The following is a 20598-nucleotide window of genomic DNA, read 5'->3' on the forward strand; positions in this document are numbered from 1 at the left end:
GTCTCGCTGTCACCTAGGATGGAGTGCAGTGGCACAATCACCATTTACTGCACCCTTGACCTCCAGGGCTCAAGTAATCCTCCCACCTCAGCCTCCCTAGTAGCTGGGACCACAGGCTCACACCATCACACTCAGCTAATTTTTAAAATCTTTTGTAGAGATAGAGGTCTTGCTTTGTGACCTAGTCTGGTCTTGAGTGATCCTTTTGCCTTGGCATTGCCAAAGTGCTGGCATTGGAGGCATGAGCCATTGCACCCAGCCCTGTTTTTTAAGTAAACCATTATAATAACTGATTTATAAAAAGGTTACTTCAAGAGGGCTTTCAACTTAAGAATTATTTTCATTTAACTAAGACAGTGAACTCTAATAGGTAACTTTAGGCAAAAGTAGAAAAGTTTGTGGGTAATGTATTTTGGTGTTCATGTTAAAAGGCACCTGTACAAGAATCAAGATATGAATCTAGTTTGTAGAGGGAAGGTCTTACGCAAACACTAAATACAAGTGGTTACACATATACTAGATCATCTGGTTCAGTAAAGGTGGGTTCAGCTTGTTTATTGCCTACTTTTGTTATCTTAAAAACCATGATTTTTTGCACGTAATAGAAAGTTTTTCACCTAAGATGCTATTGAGTGAACCAGTGAGGGGTTCTTAGATTCGGTATTCATTAATTAAACGTAGAATATTAGCTAAACAGTTCTGTGTACATTGCAATGCATGGACTATGCAAGACTAGATGTTTGGCTGGAAGATACTTTATTGTTGCATTATCAAAATGGTTATAGTTTTCAATTAAAACTAATTGATTTCTATGTATAAAACTAATCTAGCTTTGAAGTTGTAAATGTAGTTTCTTTAGTTAATGCTACATTAGTTAGCAGTATTTGAAAATTTTATTGGCATAAAATGTTTTAATTACTAAGGCTATTTGTAGGCTGCATAGTAAGCTTCAGGATTATCACACGTTTTTTCCTTGTAATTGGTGGGGTAGGAAGCCTTTAAGGTCTCTTGCTTCTCATGGGTGGGCTACAAGGAGCAGCAGCCATTGTGGCAGGCTTGTGATCTTTTTCCTGCTGACATCTGCTGCTTGACGTGGAGAAGTTCTGCACAGAAAGCAGTGGCATCCTTCATGAGGTGGTACTTGGGGCAGACACTGAGAGCATTATAATTGTCTTTGGTATCAGTCTCTCTAAAGTAGACCACCACATATTTGTGCAGATGAGTCTGGCTTCTTAGATCACTGCAGAAAAGGTTAAAGGCAAGGGGGAAGAGGTCTTGAGAGTTCTCACTGGGACTGCCCTCACTCTTGGCACAGGTACCATCGCAAACACTGTTGACGTCATTGGAAAGAAGGAAGACAACTTTGTCTGCTGCCTTCTTTTGAGTGGCAAGCCACTGCACTGGACCCATCTCTGCTATTTTCTTTTTCTGCCACTTTTCAAGGATGACCTCACTTCTGCAATGGTTTTGAAGAAATTCAGTGAAGTAACAAATTGTGTGATGGAAACATATTTCAGATGGGTAAACCACAAGAACCTTAATGGGGGGCAGTAGTGTGGTGGTAGAAAAGGAAGTCATCTTGTTCCTTTCTGTCAGGGGAGAAAAGCATTTGTTATCTGTGAACAGTAAACAGCAGGCTTTCACTCTGTAAACCATCCCTGACAAATGAACCCTTGTTAGAGAATGTCAGCTGAGCACCAAGGGCCTCGTTAGTGACAGCAAGGAAAAACATCCTGATGTTCCTTTTGAACACATCACCTGAAACACACTGATGCTTAAACCTTAACTTTTTAAACCTTATTTGAAGGGGTGGCCTGCCCCTCCACACCTGTGGGCGTTTCTCGTTAGGTGGAACGAGAGACTTAAGAAAAGAAATGAGACACAGAGACAAAGTATAGGGAAAGAAAAAGTGGGCCCAGGGGACTGGCGCTCAGCATACAGAGGACCCACGCCAGCACTGGTCTCTGAGTTCCCTCAGTATTTATTGATCATTATCTTTACCATCTTAGAAAAAGGGAAGTGGCGGGATAATAGGATCATGGTAGGGAGGTCAGCAGTAAGACATATGAATAAAGATCTCTGTGACATTGAATAAGGATATGCCTTGATACGCATATGCAAACATCTCCATAAACCTTTTTAGTGCATAAAGAGCAGCATTGCCGCTAGCACGTCCCACCTTCAGCCCTAAGGCGGTTTTCTCCTTTCTCAGTAAACAGAACATACAGTAAGGTTTTACACCGAGATGTTCCATTGCCCAGGGACGGGCAGGAGACAGATGCTTTTCTCTATCTCAACTGCCAAGAGGCCTTCTTTCCTCTTATACTAGTCCTCAGCACAGACCCTTCACGGGTGTCAGGCTTGGGGACCATCAGGTCTTTCCCTTCCCACGAGGCCATATTTCAGACTATCACATGGGGAGAAACCTTGGACAATACCTAGCCTTCCTAGGCAGAGGTCCCTGTGACCTTTGGCAGTGTGCGACCTTTGGCAGTGTATGTGTCCCTGGGAATTTGAGATTAAGAGAATGGTGATGACTTTTCACAAGCATACTGCCTTCAGGCACTTGTTTAACAAAGCACGCCCTGCACAGCCCAAAATCCCTTAAACCTTGAGTCACCACAGCACGTGTCTCTTGCAAGGACAAGGTTGGGGGTAGGGTCACAGATTAACAGCATCTCAAATACAGGACAAAATGGAGTCTCTTATGTCTACTTCTTTCTATATAGACACAGTAACAGTCTGATCTCTCTCTCTTTTCCCCACACTTATTTTAAAAGCAGTATTTTCTAAGTCCCTCTCACTAAAACAATCCTCTCAACCAAGCCTTCTCTTTTTTTTTTTTTTTTTTTTGAGATGGAGTCTCGCTCTGTTGCCCAGGCTGGAGTGCAGTGGCACAATCTTGGCTCACTGCAAGCTCCGCCTCCCGGGTTTACGCCATTCTTCTGCCTCGGCCTCCTGAGTAGCTGGGACTACACGCGCTCGCCACCTCGCCCCGGCTCGTTTTTTGTACTTTTTAGTAGAGACGGGGTTTCACTGTGTTAGGCCAGGATGATCTCGATCTCCTGACCTCGTGATCCGCCCATCTCGGCCTCCCAAAGTGCTGGGATTACCGGCTTGAGCCACCACGCCCGACCGCCTTCTCTTTTCAAATAAATTCATAGAAACTTTAGGTTTAAGATATTTTGTTGGCCAGGTTTGGTGGCTCACACCAGTAATCCCAGCACTTTGAGAAGCCAAGGCTGGTAGATCACTTGAGTCCAGGAGTTCCAGACCAGCCAGGGCAACATGGCGAAACTCCATCTCTACAAAAAGTACAAAAATTAGCTGGGCTTGATGGCATGCACCTGTGGTCCCAGCTACTCAGGAGGCTAAGGTGGGAGGATCACTTGAGCCCAGGAGGCGGAGGTTGCAGTGAGCCAAGATCATGCCATTCCACTCCAGCCTGGGCAACAGAGTGAGACCCTGTCTCAAGAACAAGGGGAAAAAAAAAAAAAAAAGGATACTTTGTTTGAGTTGGGTGATTGTAACCTCAGTACTTTTAGTGCTGTATATGAACAGGGACACTTTGCCTCTGCACTTCACATTTTGAGTTGGGTCAAAATTGCAATTCAGTAGTTGCTTGTACTGTCTTCTACCTGCAGGTAGTAGTTTCTTTACAGTTCCCAAAGTTAAGTGGCACCCCTTTTCAGCCCCTGGAACTTACCTGGAATTCTGCCCTATATGGTGCTATAAAACAGAAACCATGTTTGAAACTACTATAATGAATACAGGTCAGACAGCATCCCTAAATGTTGTAAGTATTCCTGAGGTCCAAGTGCCCCGTGGCTTTCTTAGCTTAGAGCATGGAGTTAATCTCATTCTAGTTACAACATCACAAATGACTCAAAGGATGCATTTGTATTTCCTTTTCTAGGTATGGAGAAGAGGAGGAGAAGTTTTTTTAATAGCTCTGCCTCGAGCAGAGTATGTAAATGCTCTGGTTTCTGTATTCAAATACTCCATGTTTTAAAGCTGGTAAAGTCCTTAGAGAGTACAGCTGACCCTTGAACAACATGGCGGGGAGTGGCACTGACCCTGCATACAGTTGAAAATCTCCTATAACCTTTGATTTTCCCACAACTTAACTTCTAATAGCCTACTGTTGATTGGAAGCCTTGCCAGTAACACAAACAGCCAATTAACACATATTTTGCATGTTATATGTATTATGTGCTGTATTATAATTAAGCTAGAGAAAAAAAAGGAAGAAAATCATGAGGCGAAAAGATATTTACTAATTCATTAAATGGAAGTGGACCATCAGAAAGGTCTTTATCCTTGCCATCTTCAAGTTGAGTAGGCTGACTAGGAAGAGGAGAACGGGGTTAGTCTTGCTGACTTAGGGGTGGTAGAGGCAGAAGAGGTGGAAGACGAGGCTGGAGAGGTGGGCGCCTCAGTGTAACTACAGAAATACATCATCATTTCTGACTTTTTGCTTTTTCATTTTTCTAAAAATATTTGTATTGGTACCAATCCTTCCTCCACCATTTGCTTTAGGTTTAATGCTTGTATCATAGAAGGGTCTGTGTTATAAAATAAGTGAAAAGCAGTCTTGACTGATCAGAAACCTGTGAGATTGTTTAATGTCAATTTGTTTTCTGGCGCTGCTGCTCTTCTCTTCGTTCCTCTAGTGTGGTTATCTGTTAGCTCTTGAATTTCTCCGAGATCCACATCTTGAAACCCTTCACCCCCCACCTTTTTTGCCACATCTACAATCTCTTTCGTGATTTCCTTGATTGGCTGTGTTGTAAATCCTGTGAAGTCATGCACATCATCTGGACAGTTTTCTCTTGCAGGAATTTATTGTTTCGGGCTTGATGGCTTTCATGGCTTGTTCTGTCACAATGATGGCATCTTCAGTGATGGAATCCTTCCAGACTTCCATGTTGTTCTCTCTGTTGGGGTTCTCTTCCATAGTGTTGACAATCCTTTCCATAAAGTACTGTGTGTAATAAGCCTTGAAGGTCCTTATGGCTCCCAATCTAGGGGCCAAATGATGATGTGTTTGGGGGCAAGGAGACCACTCTGAGGACTTTGGTGTTGAACTCGTGGGGTTCTGGGTGGCTGGGGGCATTGTGCAATATCAAAAGAACTTTAAAAGGCAATCCTTTCCTGGGAAGGTACTTGTGACTATAGGGACAAAGCATCATTGGAACCAATCCAGAAAAAAGTTTTCTCAATGTCCAGGCCTCCTTATTGTACAATCAAAAGATTGGCAGCTGGTGTTTATCTTTTCCCTTCAAGGCCAGGGGGTTAGCAGCTTTATAGATAAGGCCAGTCCTGATCATAAACCCAGCCGCATTTGCACAAAGCAGTCCAGTTAGCCTGTCCCTTCCTGCCTTAAATCCTGATGCATGCTTCTCTTCCTTACTAATCAATGTCCTTTGTAGCATTTTTTTCCCAGAAGAGGACACTTTCATCTGCACCGAAAACCTGTTCAGGCAGGTATCCTTTCTCCTCAGTGATTTTCTTAATGGCATCTGGGAACTCATATGCTGCCTCTTGGTCAGCAGAAGCTGCTTCTCCTGTTATCTTGACAGTTTTTAAGCCAACACACTTTTTAAAATTATCAAACCATCCTTTAGTGGCATTAAATTCTCCAGCTTTAGATGCTTCACCTTCCTTTTGCTTTAAGTTGTCATATAATGACTTTGCTTTTTCTCAAATCATATTTGAGTCTACAGTTACGCCTTATAGCAATCCTGCACCCACATAAAAGCTACATTTTCAATACAGGATTAAAAGGTATTCTGCAAAATGTGCAAGGTTTTCGTGCCTGCTGGTGTAGCTATAGTGATGGCTTCATTAATTTTTTTCTTTTTTCACTATGGTCCTTATGCTGGATTCATTTATCTTGAAATGGTGACCAATCACAGCTACAGACCCTCAATTTATGGTACATATCAAGCAATTTGGCTTTTTTCTTGTAGTGGAAAAAAAAAGGTTTTTTTTCTTTTTTTCATGATGTTGTTTCTTGGGAGCACTTCCAGCATTACTAGTGGCACTTGGTATGGGTCCTAAGGTGTTATTAAAGGTTTACAATATTGCACTAAACACGAAAAATACAAGAGAACCACTGGAGATACTTTCTACTGTGATATGTAATTTACTGGAGAGACAAACTGCTCGTTTGGAGATGATTAGCATCACATGGTGTTTTAAGTGGATACTCGCAACACTTGAGCTCACCGCAGTAGCAACAGGAGGTGGCTAGGAAATTATTAACAGCAGGACAGTGTGCACTGCAGTTAATGGTATGCAGTTACGATTTAATACCATATCTTTATGCTTATGTTTCTCTCAACTGTGAATGGTGCTGTGTACAGTTGGTATGTGTGTGTTTAAGTTTGGATAAATTTTTAACTTTTAATAGTTAAAATAGTTAACTATTGGTATGGTAGCAAATTATAAAGTAGACTAGGATCTGCATACATTTTCTGCATTGATGACATACCTTTTTCTTAATTTCTTTCAATATTTTAATTGAAAAATAAATTCATCTGAGTTTTTTTTCAAGTTGATACAAATCTCCAAAAAATTTTCCAGTGTATGTATTGGAAAAATCCAGGTGTAAGTGGCTCTGTGCAGTCCAAACCTGTTGTTCAAGGGTCAACTGTGTATGAATCCAAGCGAAAACTTTTCTTACACCTCAGAAGAACTGTTTTCTAAAAAACAGGAACTAGCATAGAGTAACCATCACAAGTAAAGTGTAATTTGTTATCAGCCATCTTTTGCGCATTTCAGTACTGGTAGATGGATCAATGGTAAAAATGGGACAGTCAGAAGATCTGGAATTCCTGACTCTACTTTCACCTGGCATGTGTGATCCAGTGATGCTCGTATCAGTCTCCGTAGGAGCACTTGAAGGTATTACATAAATGCTATCTAACTCCGGGAAATGCCAACATGTGATTGCCTCCAGAGGAATCTTCTTTTAAAAAAAATTCAAAATGTTATTTCCTTATGAGGATGTCTTTAAAGAATTATAACCCTTACCGTGCCTCCACATTAGATAGATCCCTGCCACCAGCACCCATGTGGCCACCAGCAGAGACGGCAGGAGGAGAGGCAGCCAGCCTCCCCGCTTGCTTCTGTCTGGAGAAAACAAAGCTTATTCACCTTTGGAAAACAAATCCACACGTATCTCTTATTGAAAAACTAAGACTTTGTATACTTTGTAGAGGTTTATTTATTTTTTATTATTTTTTAGTTTTGAGACAGAGTCTCGCTCTGCTGCCCAGGTTGGAGTGCAGTGGCACAGTTTCAGCTCACTGCAGCCTCTGCCTCCCAGGTTCAAGCAATGCTGCCTCAGCCTCCCAAGTAGCTGGGATTACAGGCATGCGTCATCGTGCCCAGCCACTTTGTAGAGGTTTAGATCCCTTTAAAGCCATCAGTCAGAAGCTCTTTAGAGAGTCTGCCAATCATATCTTTTTCCCTAGAGTGTGCAGGTCTTGCATTAGAGTCTCAAAAGGGATATGGGACCTAGGATGTTAAGAACAGTCCTAAAATCTCTGGCTTTCTCCTGATATGCACAGGCATTTTCACAGTAGGAACTAGGGTTTCTGTCCAGTTTTTTTTTTGTTCTTTAAGGAATTAATGTTATTCTCGGTACAACTGCTTACATACGTAGCACGTATAGATGGCATTTTTACAGGTCATCTTGTTAGACTGACATACATGGAGGGTAGTGCCACCCGCCTCACAGGAACATCAGGTAAGCTCAGGCACAGAGTGCCCAGGAATCTGTAAGGCTTTGCCCACGCACAAGTCAAGACTGCCAGGCACCTGGGTTGTCTTCACTTCATTTGGCTGAGTCTAATGACGCCTTCCAACTTTTGACCCCACCCCTGGTCTGTGGTGTAAACATTGTATTTCTCCATCTGTAATGAAAAAGCTAACACATCTCTAACTCCAGAGACATTTTCAGAAACATGCTGTTCTCAGGCACCAGTGAGGTGGTGCCATTATTCCTCATTTGTTATCCAAATGTTGGCCGTGTGACCACACCAACAGCTTATCCTGGGCCACGGAGACTGGTAAGAGAATCAGAATATGGTGAAATATTCATTCTCATATATACCCAGTCATCGTACACCTTTGACGTTTTTCAGCAGATCCTTGTGGCACTCAGAACATCCATTTTGCACCATGTATTTTTTTTTCCCTTTTGTGTATCCTGCTTTATAAAGAGTCATGAGTGGTTTTACAAATAAAACCTGTTCTTACTCAGATTCTAGGTTCTCTGGGACAGCACTGTTAGCTTTCTCTGCACCTCAGTTCAGTGTACACAGGCAGGGACCCCTTGCACTACCCACACACACACCCTTCCACATACTGAGTGGGGGCCGTGACTGTGTGTCCTGAGCCACTTTGATCATCTGGTTGAAGTGACTGGGCACTTACTGTTATCCAGAGGGAAAGGGACGCCTGTTTGTGGGCAGAGCACAACCGTTCCTTTATGTCGGATGCAGTCGCTGCCACAAGTAGGAAAATACGGAGTCAGCTGAGGAAAAACAAGAGGCTCAGAAAGTTTACACCATGCATCAGAGCTAAATCTCACCATGACTCCTACTTCCACCAAAACTTCCCTTCTTTCTGGCTTCACCCCTACCTCTAGTGTTGTCACGCACATTTTCCCCTTGGTCACATACCTGTAACAAAGCCCTAAAGTCAAAACCAGTGACCCAAGACCCACATGCCCAAGACTCCTGGGGTCTGAACCTAAACTTTGTACATGTTACTAATATACCAGTTCCCTTATCTAAAAGGGCTAGGTCATATCTTACCACATAGATAAACATTTCCTCTAGAAAAAAGGAGCAGCAGCGATCCTGTTGGCTTCCTTCAGCCAGTGCTTTAGGACTTGCAAGTCCCTGTAGTCAGGGAAGTATATGGTTCTCCAGAAAAGGGTAGCAGCCGTCATATCCTGGCTGGTGCCTGCCCCCTCTGGCCTGTCTGAGCACTTTTTATTCCAGGGAATGAAGCACGGAAGCTCCTTACTCTTTGGACCTCCTGTGTCCCCACCTCAAAAACTAGAGTTGAAAGAGATGTACTGAGAGGTGAAGGAGCACCTACTGCTCCAACTTCCTGTGTTCAGCTGGGTCCTCTGTGGCCCAGAGAGGACTGGCAGCCCCTCTCCAGAGTTCATACACTTCCTGGAACTCAAACCTTCCCATTTCAAACCCTTTGCAGCTTCATCTTGCAGTTAAAGGCTTGGGAAAGTAAAATGGTACTGCTATCCCTGAGTGCTGAGTGTCTGTGACAGAAAATGGAAATAAAAGGTGCTTTGGAAGGTCAGCAGCCATTAATACAAGCAAAAGGGACCACGACTGCCACGTCGGCCTCCTGACCTCAGCCCTGTGGAGGCTGCAGCGAGAGAGCCCCCATGAACGCCACTTAACTCGTGTCTGCTGGCAGAAGTGCATTTGACAAGAGAGAACGCATCCTTAAAAGCAATGAATGGTGGAACTCTTCTATGCCCCTTCCCTCCCCAGAGCAGCTCACTGAACTTTACCTGCACCATAGCACCTTCACTTTCCTCAGTCACTGGAATCACCACTGAAGCTCGCGTTTGTTTGTTCTGGTGTGGCTAAGAGAGACAGAGTCAAGAATTATGAGGTGCCGGGCGCACGGGCTCACGCCTGTAATCCCAACACTTTGGGAGGCCGAGGCAGGCAGATGGCTTGGGCCCAGGAGTTCGAGACCAGCCTGGGCAACATGGTGAAACCCCGTCTCTACTAAAAATGAAAAAATTAGCTCGGCATGGTGGCATGTGCCTTTAGTCCCAACTACCTGGGGAGGCTGAGGTGGGAGGATCACTTGAGCCCGGAAGGTGGAGGCTGCAGTAAGCTGTGATTGTGCCACTGCATTCCAGCCTGGGAGACAGTGAGACCCTGTGTCAACCTCCGCCCCGCAAAAAAAGAATTACGAGGCACAGGAGTGAGTAGATTGAAGGCTTCCAGCAAAGCAGCTTTGCTTCCCAAAAGGACTCCTTTCACTAGACCGTGTGTAAAGAAGAGCCCATTTCCTGCTTCGGAGACTTCTTTCTTTCTGTGGCTGGAGGTTCACAGTGACATCTCTCAGGATGCCCACAGGGATTTGTTTTTATCTGTTGAATTCATCAAAGTAGCCCAGCACATTTGGACAATACTGTCCCCATTTTCCTTCAAGGCACTAAGGAAAGCTGGAGGGCGAGGTGAAGGGGATGAAGAGAAAAAGTACCTCAGACACCTGAGAAAACCCGATGATGGTGCTGTGTTGGATAAGAGCCATGTATCTATTTCCCAGGGGACTGGTTGTGAAGTTCACTTCTACCGTCTCCTCATTCTTCTTACAAGCAGTGATGTTCGGATCCCACAGGCTTCCTATGAGTTGAGAGAGAACCATGTAGATGAACTTGCTAACTCTTCCCTCATTTAAGTTCCCCACAGGGCTTTATGGAAACGAATCCAAGTTCTCAGGAACAATGTCCGAGAGACAGGGACGCTGCTACACAGTGAACTTTTTATCACTGTTTCCAGAGTCTCAAAGCACTTGCTGCCCAAGACAGTTTGGGGATCCGTACGTCGCTGCTTTGCTAAAAAAGCTTCCCTGGACTGAGTGTGGTGGGAGGCATGGACTAGTTCTGTACTCACTGCTGTTTTCAACCTCTCTTTTGAGTTAAGGGATAGGGTCAGTATTTTCTCCTTCCCAGGATGGGGAGAAGGAGCCACGGGTTAGAAAACATGTCTAAAATTATAGAGCAAGTGAATTCACGATCAGGACTATAACCACTAGAATATTTTGTGTTCCAGGAGCTTCATCCATCAGACCATTCTGCCAGCTTCACTAGATGCAAAGAAAGAAGGAAATGGTTCATAGCTTAGAGGATATACCCTGATAGGTCTGCTCTGGCAGAAAAAGTCATTTCATTCGTGCGACTTGCAAATAAGGACTGGGTTGATTTCCAGGAACACAATGTATAATAGCAGAAATTACCTTCTCCACCGAGGAGACCATTTCAGGCCCTGGCTCAGAACTGTCTTTAGGAATTCAGGTCCAGGACTGACTTCAAGGCCCTCTGACCTCCTCACACCTGCAGTGTTCCCTGTACCCTCGGTGGGAAGCCCAGCGTCCAAATCCGCCTTATAGCAAGGACAGCATGCACAGCTGTCTGACAGGGTACCAGGGATGCCTTGTGCAGTGAAGGGTGCCTAAAAGTTCTGGACTGATCCAAATACCACTAGCCTCATTAGCTTTCCAACACTATGTTACTCAGAAATTTACACAAACCCTTGGAAAGTGGGCACTAGGGACTGATAATCCTACAGGGGATTATTACAAAATTCAAGGGGTAAAATTCACTAGCCTGTGAAAAGTGATCCTCTTTGAGGACACAAGTTGAGAGCATACTTGTGGGCCAGTCCTTCAGCGAACTCACACTCCCACCTTGAATGTTTGCTAATCCAAACAGAAGGTTCTTAGGGTCCCCATGGCCACAGGTGGACAGTGCTGGTGTCTGAGCTGGTGGAAGGGCTCATAGGACTCCAGTCAATCAGGAAGAGCCTTTGGTGCTGCTGAGCCACTTGGGCTAAAATGTTGTTACCCAAGGGGGTGGGGGTGGTTCTTTGTGACTGTTGCTCCACTATGTAAATGTACTAAGGGTCTACCCCTTTCTGGACAGGCTGCTCCACTCAGCGGGCAAAGTGCTTGCTGGAGATCAGGAGCCCTAGGTGCTTCTGTCGCCACCGTCGGGGGTGCCTTGGATATGCGACTCTCCCCTAGGGCTCAGTTTCTTCATCTGTGCAAAGATGAGAGCTGTGCTGCCTCAAGTTACAAGTTTCTTCAAATAAAAAAAGCAAATGCTGTATTTACTTACCGGCCTTGACACACTTTTTTTTATATTTCATTATGTGGTCTAGGCAGCCTGTAAATTTGAATGAAAGTTTTTACATTTTAGAAAAAGCTATCTCTGCCCCACCCCCTTTGCCAACAAGTGCACACCCACATACACATGCCACACCTGTAACAAATTGCCAAAACTCCACATGTAAGATGGCAAATTCAAATGGGGCTCTAACATTTTACTGTTAAACAGGAGAACATCTGCCCATGACGTGATAACCAGGGTCTAATTTAAATACAGCCTTTATCAGAACAGTGTCTTTGATCCCTAAGAGAAGACTCGAAAACCATCCATCATTTGAAAATGACATTTGGTAATATCTGTAGACGCTGCCCCTTGTAGGACATGAAGACTAATACTCCCATACCCTCACCCCCGGGTGGGGTAGAATTAGTGACTTGTTTCCAAAAACGAGAGTTGGGAAAACCAGTAGATTTACATGGAGAAGCCTGGCAGGCCCCACATCAATCTAGTGTTGATGGTGACCCCCAGCCTGGTGTCATGTGGGTGCCATGCACCCCTGATGGGATGCGATAAGAAGGGCCCAGCACCTCTGTGATATGAATTCCCTGTCTAATCATGAGACAAACCCAAACTGGGGGACATTCTACAGGATGCCTGGTCAGAACTCAAGACCATCAAGATTCTGAAAAACAAAGACTAAGAAACTGTTACAGACCAGAGGAGAGACACACAGGGACTAACTGCAACTGGAACAGAAAGAGGACATTCATGAAAAAGCAGGTGAAATCCAAATAAAGTCTGGAGTCTAGTTAACAGACATGTACTAACGTTGGTTTCTTAGTTTTGACAAATGTATCATGGTAATATAAGATGCTAATAATAGGAGAAGCTGGGTGAGAGGTATATGGAAACTCTTTGTACTATCTTTGCAACTTTTCTGTAAATCTAAAATTATTCCAAAATAAGGCTGGGCACGGTGGCTCACTCCTGTAATCCCAGCACTTTGGGAGGCCAAGGTGGGCAGATCACGCGAGGTCAGGAGTTCGAGACTAGACTGGCCATCATGGTGAAACCCCGTCTCAACTAAAAATACAAACATTAGCTGGGCGTGGTGGCTCATGCCTGTAATCCCAGCTTCTCGGGAGGCTGAGGCAGGAGAATCACTTAAACCCAAGAGGCAGAGGGTGCAGTGAACTGAGATGGTGCCATTGCACTACAGCCTGGGTGACAAGAGTGAAACTCCATCTAAAAAATAAATAAATAAATACATAATAAAACAATTCCAAAATAAAAAAGCTTATTTGAAAACAAAATGAGGTTTGCTCTCATCAAGAAAGCTGGAAACCACGTGTAGTAAATGGTGCAGCAGCAAAAACACCCTGGACCACAATCTCCAAGACCAGCAGTGAATTGGAAATCACCCGTTTGGCTTTGATGCCTTGCCTGTGACAGATGACAGGATGGGGGTATGGAAAGGGTGACTCGGCTCAGACGGACCCTTCACACACACCATCCTGTCTTATCCTCATCACATCCCTGTGTGTGACATTGCAGCTGTCGTACCAGAGAACTGGTCCTGTGTCACAGAGCTGGGGCAAGGCCCCAGCATCCAACTCGGGACCACCCTGCCTCTCATGGACAGCTCGGGGACAAGCCAACTGGAGTCTGTGGATCCTCAGAGGCCCAGCCATAGGCAGCCCATCCTAGAAAGCTGAGATTGGAATGAACAAACATTTTGCATCAGTGATATAAAGAGTGGCTCAGCTGCATTGGTTTAGAAGGACCAGAGTGTGAATGTCAGCTTCACTTTTACTGTGTGTATAACCCAGGGAAAGTGACTTCACCTCTCAGTTTCTTCATCTGTAAAATGCAGCTATCCCAACCTTGGGGTTGCTGGGATGCTTAAGTGAGATGATGCATGTCAAGTATTCAGCACAGTGCCTGGCACACAGGAATAGGCTTTTCTCTACATTTTACCTGACTTTATCCTCTCTGCTCTGTGGGTAAAGTACGGTTACTACTGTGTCCATGCTTTAGATAAGGGAACTGAGACTTAGCAAGGCCAAAAGCCTTATCCAGGGTTCCCTGGGCTCTCTCTGTACATATCCCAAAGCAGGCATCCCAGCAAGACAAAGAATAATAAACGAGTGAAAAAGTTTACCTGGTGAGGTGAAATTCACAGACATGGAAGGGCCATCTTCATTCATATTTGCATTAGGAATATTATGGGCCCCAATGAAATAGACTGTGTTCAGCTCTACAGGGAAGCCGATGTAGGAAAACGTCCACTGAAAGGCAAAGCAAGGAACTCTCAATTCCCAAAACACTGCAATACAGAAACAGTATACCTTAGTGTGTTGCCCTTTTAGTTTGTATTTCATTACTTATTCTGTGAAAACTTGGGTCTCCAACCAATGCCTACTTAGGGAATGAGCACTACACAATTTACAGAATCAGAGAAGTATAAAGTTTTAAAGCCAGGATCTAATTTAAATCCAGTTCTCTTCCCTCGGCTGGGAGGGAAAAACTGAGGCCCAGAGATGCTGACTTACCAAAGGCACAAAACAGAGAAGTAGCCGAAAATGGGATTTGAACCAAGGGATCTTGCTCTAAGCTCTGAGTCATAGCTATTTACTAGCCTGTGTGAGCAGCACATCATCCATGCTTCCCAAACAAAGGGCCTAGCTTTCAGCAACAATTAGCCAAATACATAAAAGTGCCTATGGCCGGATGCAGTGGCTCATACCTGTAATCCCAGCACTTTGGGAGGCTGAGGCAGGCAGATCGCTTGAGCCCAGGAATTCAAGACCAGCAACACAGTGAAACCCCTCTCTACAAAAACTACAAAAATTAACCAGGTCTGGTGGCTCATGCCTGTAGTCCCAGCTGCTTGGGAGGCTGAGGTAGAAGGATCGCTTGAGCCCAGGAGATTGAGGTCACAGTGAGCCATGATCGCACCACTGCACTCCAGCCTGGGTGACAGAACAAGATCCTATCTCAAAAAACAAACCAAAAAACAAAAAATGCTTACTTTACCACCTGAGGGTCTGGTCTGAGTCTGGAAGGCCTCCGTGTAATTGCACCTCACACAGCTGTAGGACTGGAAGTTGCTTTTGCCCGTCACACAAATCTTGGTAGCCTTCAACAAGCGGATGCTGGCTGCCGAGATAGGCAAGAGGGCATTGGTTTATTTAGCACTTGCTGTGTGGCTGACTTGATACTAGATACTTTACTAGCACACTTTACTTTATGTCTCAGTTCATATTCACAATAGTACTGAAAGGTAGGCACCACTGTCTCCAGTTTATAGATGGGGTTCGTGAGTCTTAGGAAGTTTCAGGGAGCTCTGCTTAAACTTACAAAGCTCATCAGCAAGCAGCAGATATGAATTCAGATGCCAAAGCCCAAGCTCCCTCCTCCTCACAGGTCAGCTTGAATTTCATAGGATGCCTGCAAAGGTGGCTATCGCTCTGCACTATTCTGGGTCTCTCTTAAGAGGAACAGGCTGGCCTCAGGGAGACCCACGAAGACCCTCCAAGAGTGTCATCACCAAACCACACCTGTTCCGACTGCACCTTTATACATGCTGATTCTTCTCCCTGAAGGTCCTTTCCTCCCATTATCTACCTCTTCAAGTCTCACTCCTTTAAAGCCCAACTCACTCATGCATCACAGCTTATACCCATAGCTGACAAAAAGCTCACTCTGTGCCAGGTAAGGGCCCAAACGCTTATGGCCGCATCTCACCTAAAGCAACCTCACCAGGGCCCCTTTCCCGCTTCTCTCACCCTATCCCACTCAGATGAAGCATAGCTTCCTTCTGGGACTCCCCTGACATTGTGCCTGTGTCTGCTTCCCCTACCCCTCTGAATCCTCCTGGGTGGAGACTGTAGGTGACTCCTCTCTCTGTGCCTGGTACTCATGGATTCTTGACTGGGTACACTTTTTTCCAATCTGAATTTAGCAGATGGAAACCAAAAGGATGGGCATTAGGATCCCAGGAGTAGCTCATTGAAAGAACTCACATGGTGCCTTGCAGCGTAATCTTGGGGAAATGCCAAAAGCTTCATGACATCATCTGGGAAGTAGAAAAGTAATCTATCTAAGCCAGTGCTTTCCCTAAACAGGAGTAGAGTGGGGGAAATCATCTCAGGCCTTACCTTATCTTCTTCCATGAAGTACATACACAGAAAAGTACACAGATCATAAGTGTACCACTTGCTGCATCAGGACACTCATGCAACCAGTATGCAGGTTAAGAAACTCCCTCAGGTGTGCCCCTCGCGCTTCCTTTCAGTCACTCCTACCCCAGCAGGAACCACTATGCTGACTTTTTTTTTTTTTTTTGAGACAGTCTGTCACCTAGGCTGGAGTGCAATGGTGCAGTCTTGACTCACTGCAACCTCCACCTCCTGGGTTCAAGTTATTCTCCTGCCTCAGCCTCCAAAGTAGCTGGTATTATAGGCATGTGCCACCATGCCTGCCTAATTTTTTGTATTTTTAGTAGAGACGGAGTTTCACCATGTTGGCCAGGCTGGTCTTGAACTCCTGACCTCAAGTAATCTACCCACCTTGGCCTCCCAGAGTACTGGGATTACAGGTGTGAGCCACTGCACCTGGTTTTTTGGGTTTTTTTGTTTTTTTTGAGACGGAGTTTCACTCTGTTGCCCAGGCTGGAGTGCAGTGGTGTGATCTCAGCTCACTGCAACCTCTACCTCCTGGGTTCAAGCGATTCTCGTGCCTCAGCCTCCCGAGTAGCTGGGATTACAGGTGCACAACACCACACCTGGCTAATTTTTGTATTTTTAGTAGAGACGGGGTTTTGCCATGTTGGCCAGGCTGGTCTCAAACTCCCGGCCTCAAGTGATCCACCAACCTCGGCCTCCCAAAGTGCTGGGATTACAGGCGTGAGCCACCACTCCTGGCCACTCTCCTGACTTCTAACCAGTAGATTGGTTTTGTCTGTTTGGCACTTTCTGTAAATGGGATCATATGGCATGTATGCCTGCAGGCATGCACACAGATACAAATGTACAAACTCTTTTGAATCTGCCTTCTTATGTTTGTGACATTCATCCATATTGTTATATGTAGTTACAGATCATTCATTCTTGTTGCTGTAACGGAATTTATTTGGTGATTCCTTTCTACCGTTGGGCATTTGAGTCCTTTCTAATGTTGCCTGTTATGAGTAGTGTTACTAGATCATCCTAGTATGTGGCTTTTGGTGCATGTATGCATGTATTTCTGTTGGTTATGCCTAGGAGGGGAATTAATGGTTCCTATAGCCTGCACATTTCTGATTTAGCAGACATTTTGGGCCTTATCTCTCATAGATGCAAACTTACCATCTGCCCGGAGTACCCAGCTTACATTCATCAAAATTGAATAGTCCCCTGTTGCAACACTAGTTTTAACAGGTTCTACTCGGAGGTCCCTCAAGTCTCCAGGGGTTAGATCATGTTGTAGCATCCACTCTGGAGACGGCCCTGGGAAAAGGCAAGACTTCCATGACACTCTCCTTCCTGGCCCAATCTGATGCCATGCCATCTCCTCTCAGTGACTCACCCCAAACCTTCCCCCATTCACAATTCCTCACTTCTTTTTTTTTTTTTAATTAAAAAAATTGTTTTTTTGTAAAGGTGGGGTCTCACTCTGTTGCCTAAAATGATCTCAAACTCCTGGCCTCAAATGATCCTCCCGCCTCAGCCTCCCAAAATGCTGGGATTATAGGTATAAGCCACCACGCCCGACACAATTCCTCAGTTCTTCCTGCTAAGGCCAAATGTTTCTTAGTGCTGGTTGATTTATAGCTGAGATAATGTTGCTCTAAGAGAAGTACTCTCAGCCTCCTGGCCTCCACCTATGGAGCACTTGGGACCACTCCAGGTGCCTGTGTATGTACATATGTATATATTTAGTGTATTTGACATGTTTATTAGAGTCAGCCCTGCCTTCCTCAGGCCTCGCCCCTGGATTCCAGGCAGTTGGCCCACACAACCCCCCCTTTCCCACCTCCTAACCTTTGCTGGTGCCATCTCTCCTCCAGCTCACTCTCCCCACTCACATTTTTTGGGCAGAAGCCTACCCATTCTTCAAATGTCACCATCTCAAATTCCCGCTCTCCTATGAAACATTTGCTTCTTGGTCCCAACTCTAAGTGACCTGCCTTTCACGCCCTCGATCTTCCTCTGTAAAGTGGCAGGCATCACTTTCCACCTTATATGGCAAGTCCTACCCTGACTGGCCAGGAGGCGAGCCTGTCTGAAACACGTCTTCATTCCCACAGAGCCCCAGAGTTCTGCTTTAAGCAGACAGAGACTTCGTCTGCAACAGCCAATAAAGCAATGGTTCACCCTGTGCCTAGTCTTCAATGACCTATTGCCTATATTAGGCCTCCTAAAAGTCCAGCTGTGCTTACAATGTAAAGCCCCAAATACCCATTCTCTAATGTACCTACCAGTTTCAGAGCCACACTGAACGGTCTGTGGGAGAGAAGAAAACCAAGCGTCATGTTGAAGCCGGCAAACCACAAGCTCTCCTTTGCCAAATTAGGTAGAACACCATTTTCCCCTTACATGCATATACAAGTGACAAACTTTCAATAAAAGATGAACTGGTTCTGCTTCACAGCTTAGGGGGAAACTAAGCTGCGCCACTGTAGGCTATGATGGGCCATGGATTAGCCATCAGTATACCTGATCCCAAAGCCAGTGCAAAACCTCACTTGAAGACCAGAGGTGGGTCTCCATCCATCTCTGGATGTCAGCCTTCCCTGCTGCAAGCAGGGGATGACTTGGGACCGATGTGAGGCCCCTTCACACTCTAATGTTTAACTCTAGGATTTTAGGATGGCCTGGAGTATTTACTGGGCTACCCCAGGTTAAGGAGTAGCTATGCTAAGGAGATGAACAAAAGCAAGCTCTGAATGCAGTCCAGGGTACTTTCCTCAGGTTCTTTAAAATATTCCCCTTCTAACACAAAAGGACTCACTGAGCAATTAAAGAAACCATAAGCAATTATTTGTGTTCAAGAAAGGCTCGTACTAAATCGTTTGAAGTTAGCTGCTCATGTTTTTTCATAAGAAAAAATAATTTGTGCTTTGGTTCTGGAATAAATTACTCAACCTAAAATACTGAGGCTTTAGCCAGCAGCAAGCTCAAATGACAAGACTCATTGTGATATGTCCAGCAGCTCTGGAACACCCTACGGAGCATCTACATTTCCAAACACCTTCTAAGACCTCCTAAGACTTTTGATGGTTTGAGTGACTTGAGTTTGGGCAAAATTGTCAATAATTTATTCATCTTTAAAAAAATGAACTCTAAGGGATATCATCAGATTTTTTTTTTCTTTTTTTGAGACAGAGTCTCACTTTGTCGCCCAGGCTGGAGTGCAGTGGCGCAGATCTCGGCTCACTGCAACCTCCAGCTCCCAGGTTCAAGTGATTCTCCTGCCTCAGCCTCCTGAGTAGCTGGGATTACAGACGCCTACCACCATGCCCAGCTATTTTTTGTATTTTCAGTAGAGACAGGGCTTCACCATGTTAGCCAGGCTGGTCCTGAACTCCTGACCTCAGGCAATCCAGCTGCCTCAGCCCCCCAAAGTGCTGGGATTACAGGCGTGAGCCACTGCACCCGGCCAGACTTTATTATTATTATTATTATTATTATTATTATTATTATTATTTTAAACAAATAAGCCATCATACCAGGAGCTGAGTTCTTATCAAAGGGCCGGTGAGACCAGCCAAGCAACAACCCTAAATGCTACCAAGCTCAAATTGTTGGCCTTGTAGCAACTACAGCAAAAGGGATGAATTCTTCCCTGCAGTGCAAAAAGTCAAGGGGGCTTCTGAAGTGACACAGAGGGGAAGGACAGGAGCTGGAGACATCAGGAAACGGTGAATGGGGTTTGTCCACCAGCAGGTGACTACGGAGCTTGATGCTATATGCTATTCTAAGAGGGCAGGGGTATCATTTCAAAGGTTATTTGGGGGATGAACTGTTTTATCTTCAGTGACCCAGAAGATTCCCTCGATCATTCAGGGCACTGGGGAAGAAAGGAAACTGTCTTCACGAATGAACATGGCAATCAATATGGCCAAAAAGGGAGGGGGTGCTAATGGAGAAACAGTTCTTGTGCCCAACAGGTGAGCAGACCCCAAGTAACAATAACGAGTGCTGACTACGTGCCAGGCCCTTCGCCGCTAATTGCAGGCCATGTCGTTATTCCTTAAGAGACCCTGGTGGGTTCGGTACTGCCCTTCGTTTTACCGTTCAGGACTTGGAGTTTGGTGAGCAGAAATGACAGAACCAACAGTACAGGGGGCATCTGAGACCGGGTCTGTCTGATTCCCACTCCCCTGACTCAAGCAGCCTGACGCCAATGTCCGGGGCTGCCCCCGAGGGTGCAGGCATGCCCCTCGAGCCGGCGGTCCGCGCACGCCTTCGGGACAGCCTGAAGTGGCGGGTCAGACGACGTCAGGATCTAGGCTCGAGTGCCGGGAGATGGGGTAAGGGGTGCTGGAGGGGGCTTACCGGCTCTCGGGGTACGGCGCTCCTGCACAGCGCGGCCAGGGTCAGCAGCACGAGCGACATCGCCGGACCACTGCGCTGGATCCAGGCTACCAGCACGCTGCGCGCTTATCCCGGCGCTCCGGGGCCGCCCCTTCTCGGCTCCGCCTCTTGCAGCGCGGACCCAGTCCA

At 45.5% G+C, this 20598-nt stretch overlaps 1 protein-coding gene across 2 annotated transcripts; it reads right to left on the reverse strand.

The window, feature by feature from the left end:
- Positions 1 to 534: 534 nt before the first annotated feature.
- IL17RB (interleukin 17 receptor B) lies at positions 535 to 20523 on the reverse strand. 2 transcript variants are annotated; one of them, XM_025376137.1, is made up of 11 exons: positions 20431 to 20523; positions 18351 to 18375; positions 17239 to 17379; positions 14922 to 15049; positions 14052 to 14178; positions 11900 to 11947; positions 10264 to 10406; positions 9557 to 9631; positions 8446 to 8545; positions 7039 to 7137; positions 535 to 1589 (listed from the first exon to the last, which is right to left on the reverse strand). In XM_025376137.1, exons 1-11 carry the CDS (start codon positions 20488 to 20490, stop codon positions 1027 to 1029), a joined length of 1509 nt encoding a protein of 502 aa, XP_025231922.1. In that variant the 5' UTR covers positions 20491 to 20523; the 3' UTR covers positions 535 to 1026. The 2 variants fall into 2 exon arrangements, with proteins under 2 accessions (XP_025231922.1, XP_025231923.1); XM_025376138.1 differs by lacking the exon at positions 11900 to 11947.
- Positions 20524 to 20598: the final 75 nt, after the last annotated feature.

Source organism: Theropithecus gelada, chromosome 2 (assembly GCF_003255815.1).
Source record: "Theropithecus gelada isolate Dixy chromosome 2, Tgel_1.0, whole genome shotgun sequence".
Classification (NCBI taxonomy): domain Eukaryota; kingdom Metazoa; phylum Chordata; class Mammalia; order Primates; family Cercopithecidae; genus Theropithecus; species Theropithecus gelada.

Excerpts from the sequence above, each read along its gene's own strand:
- IL17RB (XM_025376137.1), bottom strand. The coding sequence starts at position 20,490 with ATGTCGCTCGTGCTGCTGACCCTGGCCGCGCTGTGCAGGAGCGCCGTA. Across the intron at positions 18,376-20,430 it reads GCGCCGTACCCCGAGAGCCG|ACCGTTCAGTGTGGCTCTGA; the intron begins GTAAGCCCCCTC and ends TCTCTCCCACAG. Across the intron at positions 15,050-17,238 it reads CTGGGTACTCCGGGCAGATG|CCAGCATCCGCTTGTTGAAG; the intron begins GTAAGTTTGCAT and ends CTATCTCGGCAG.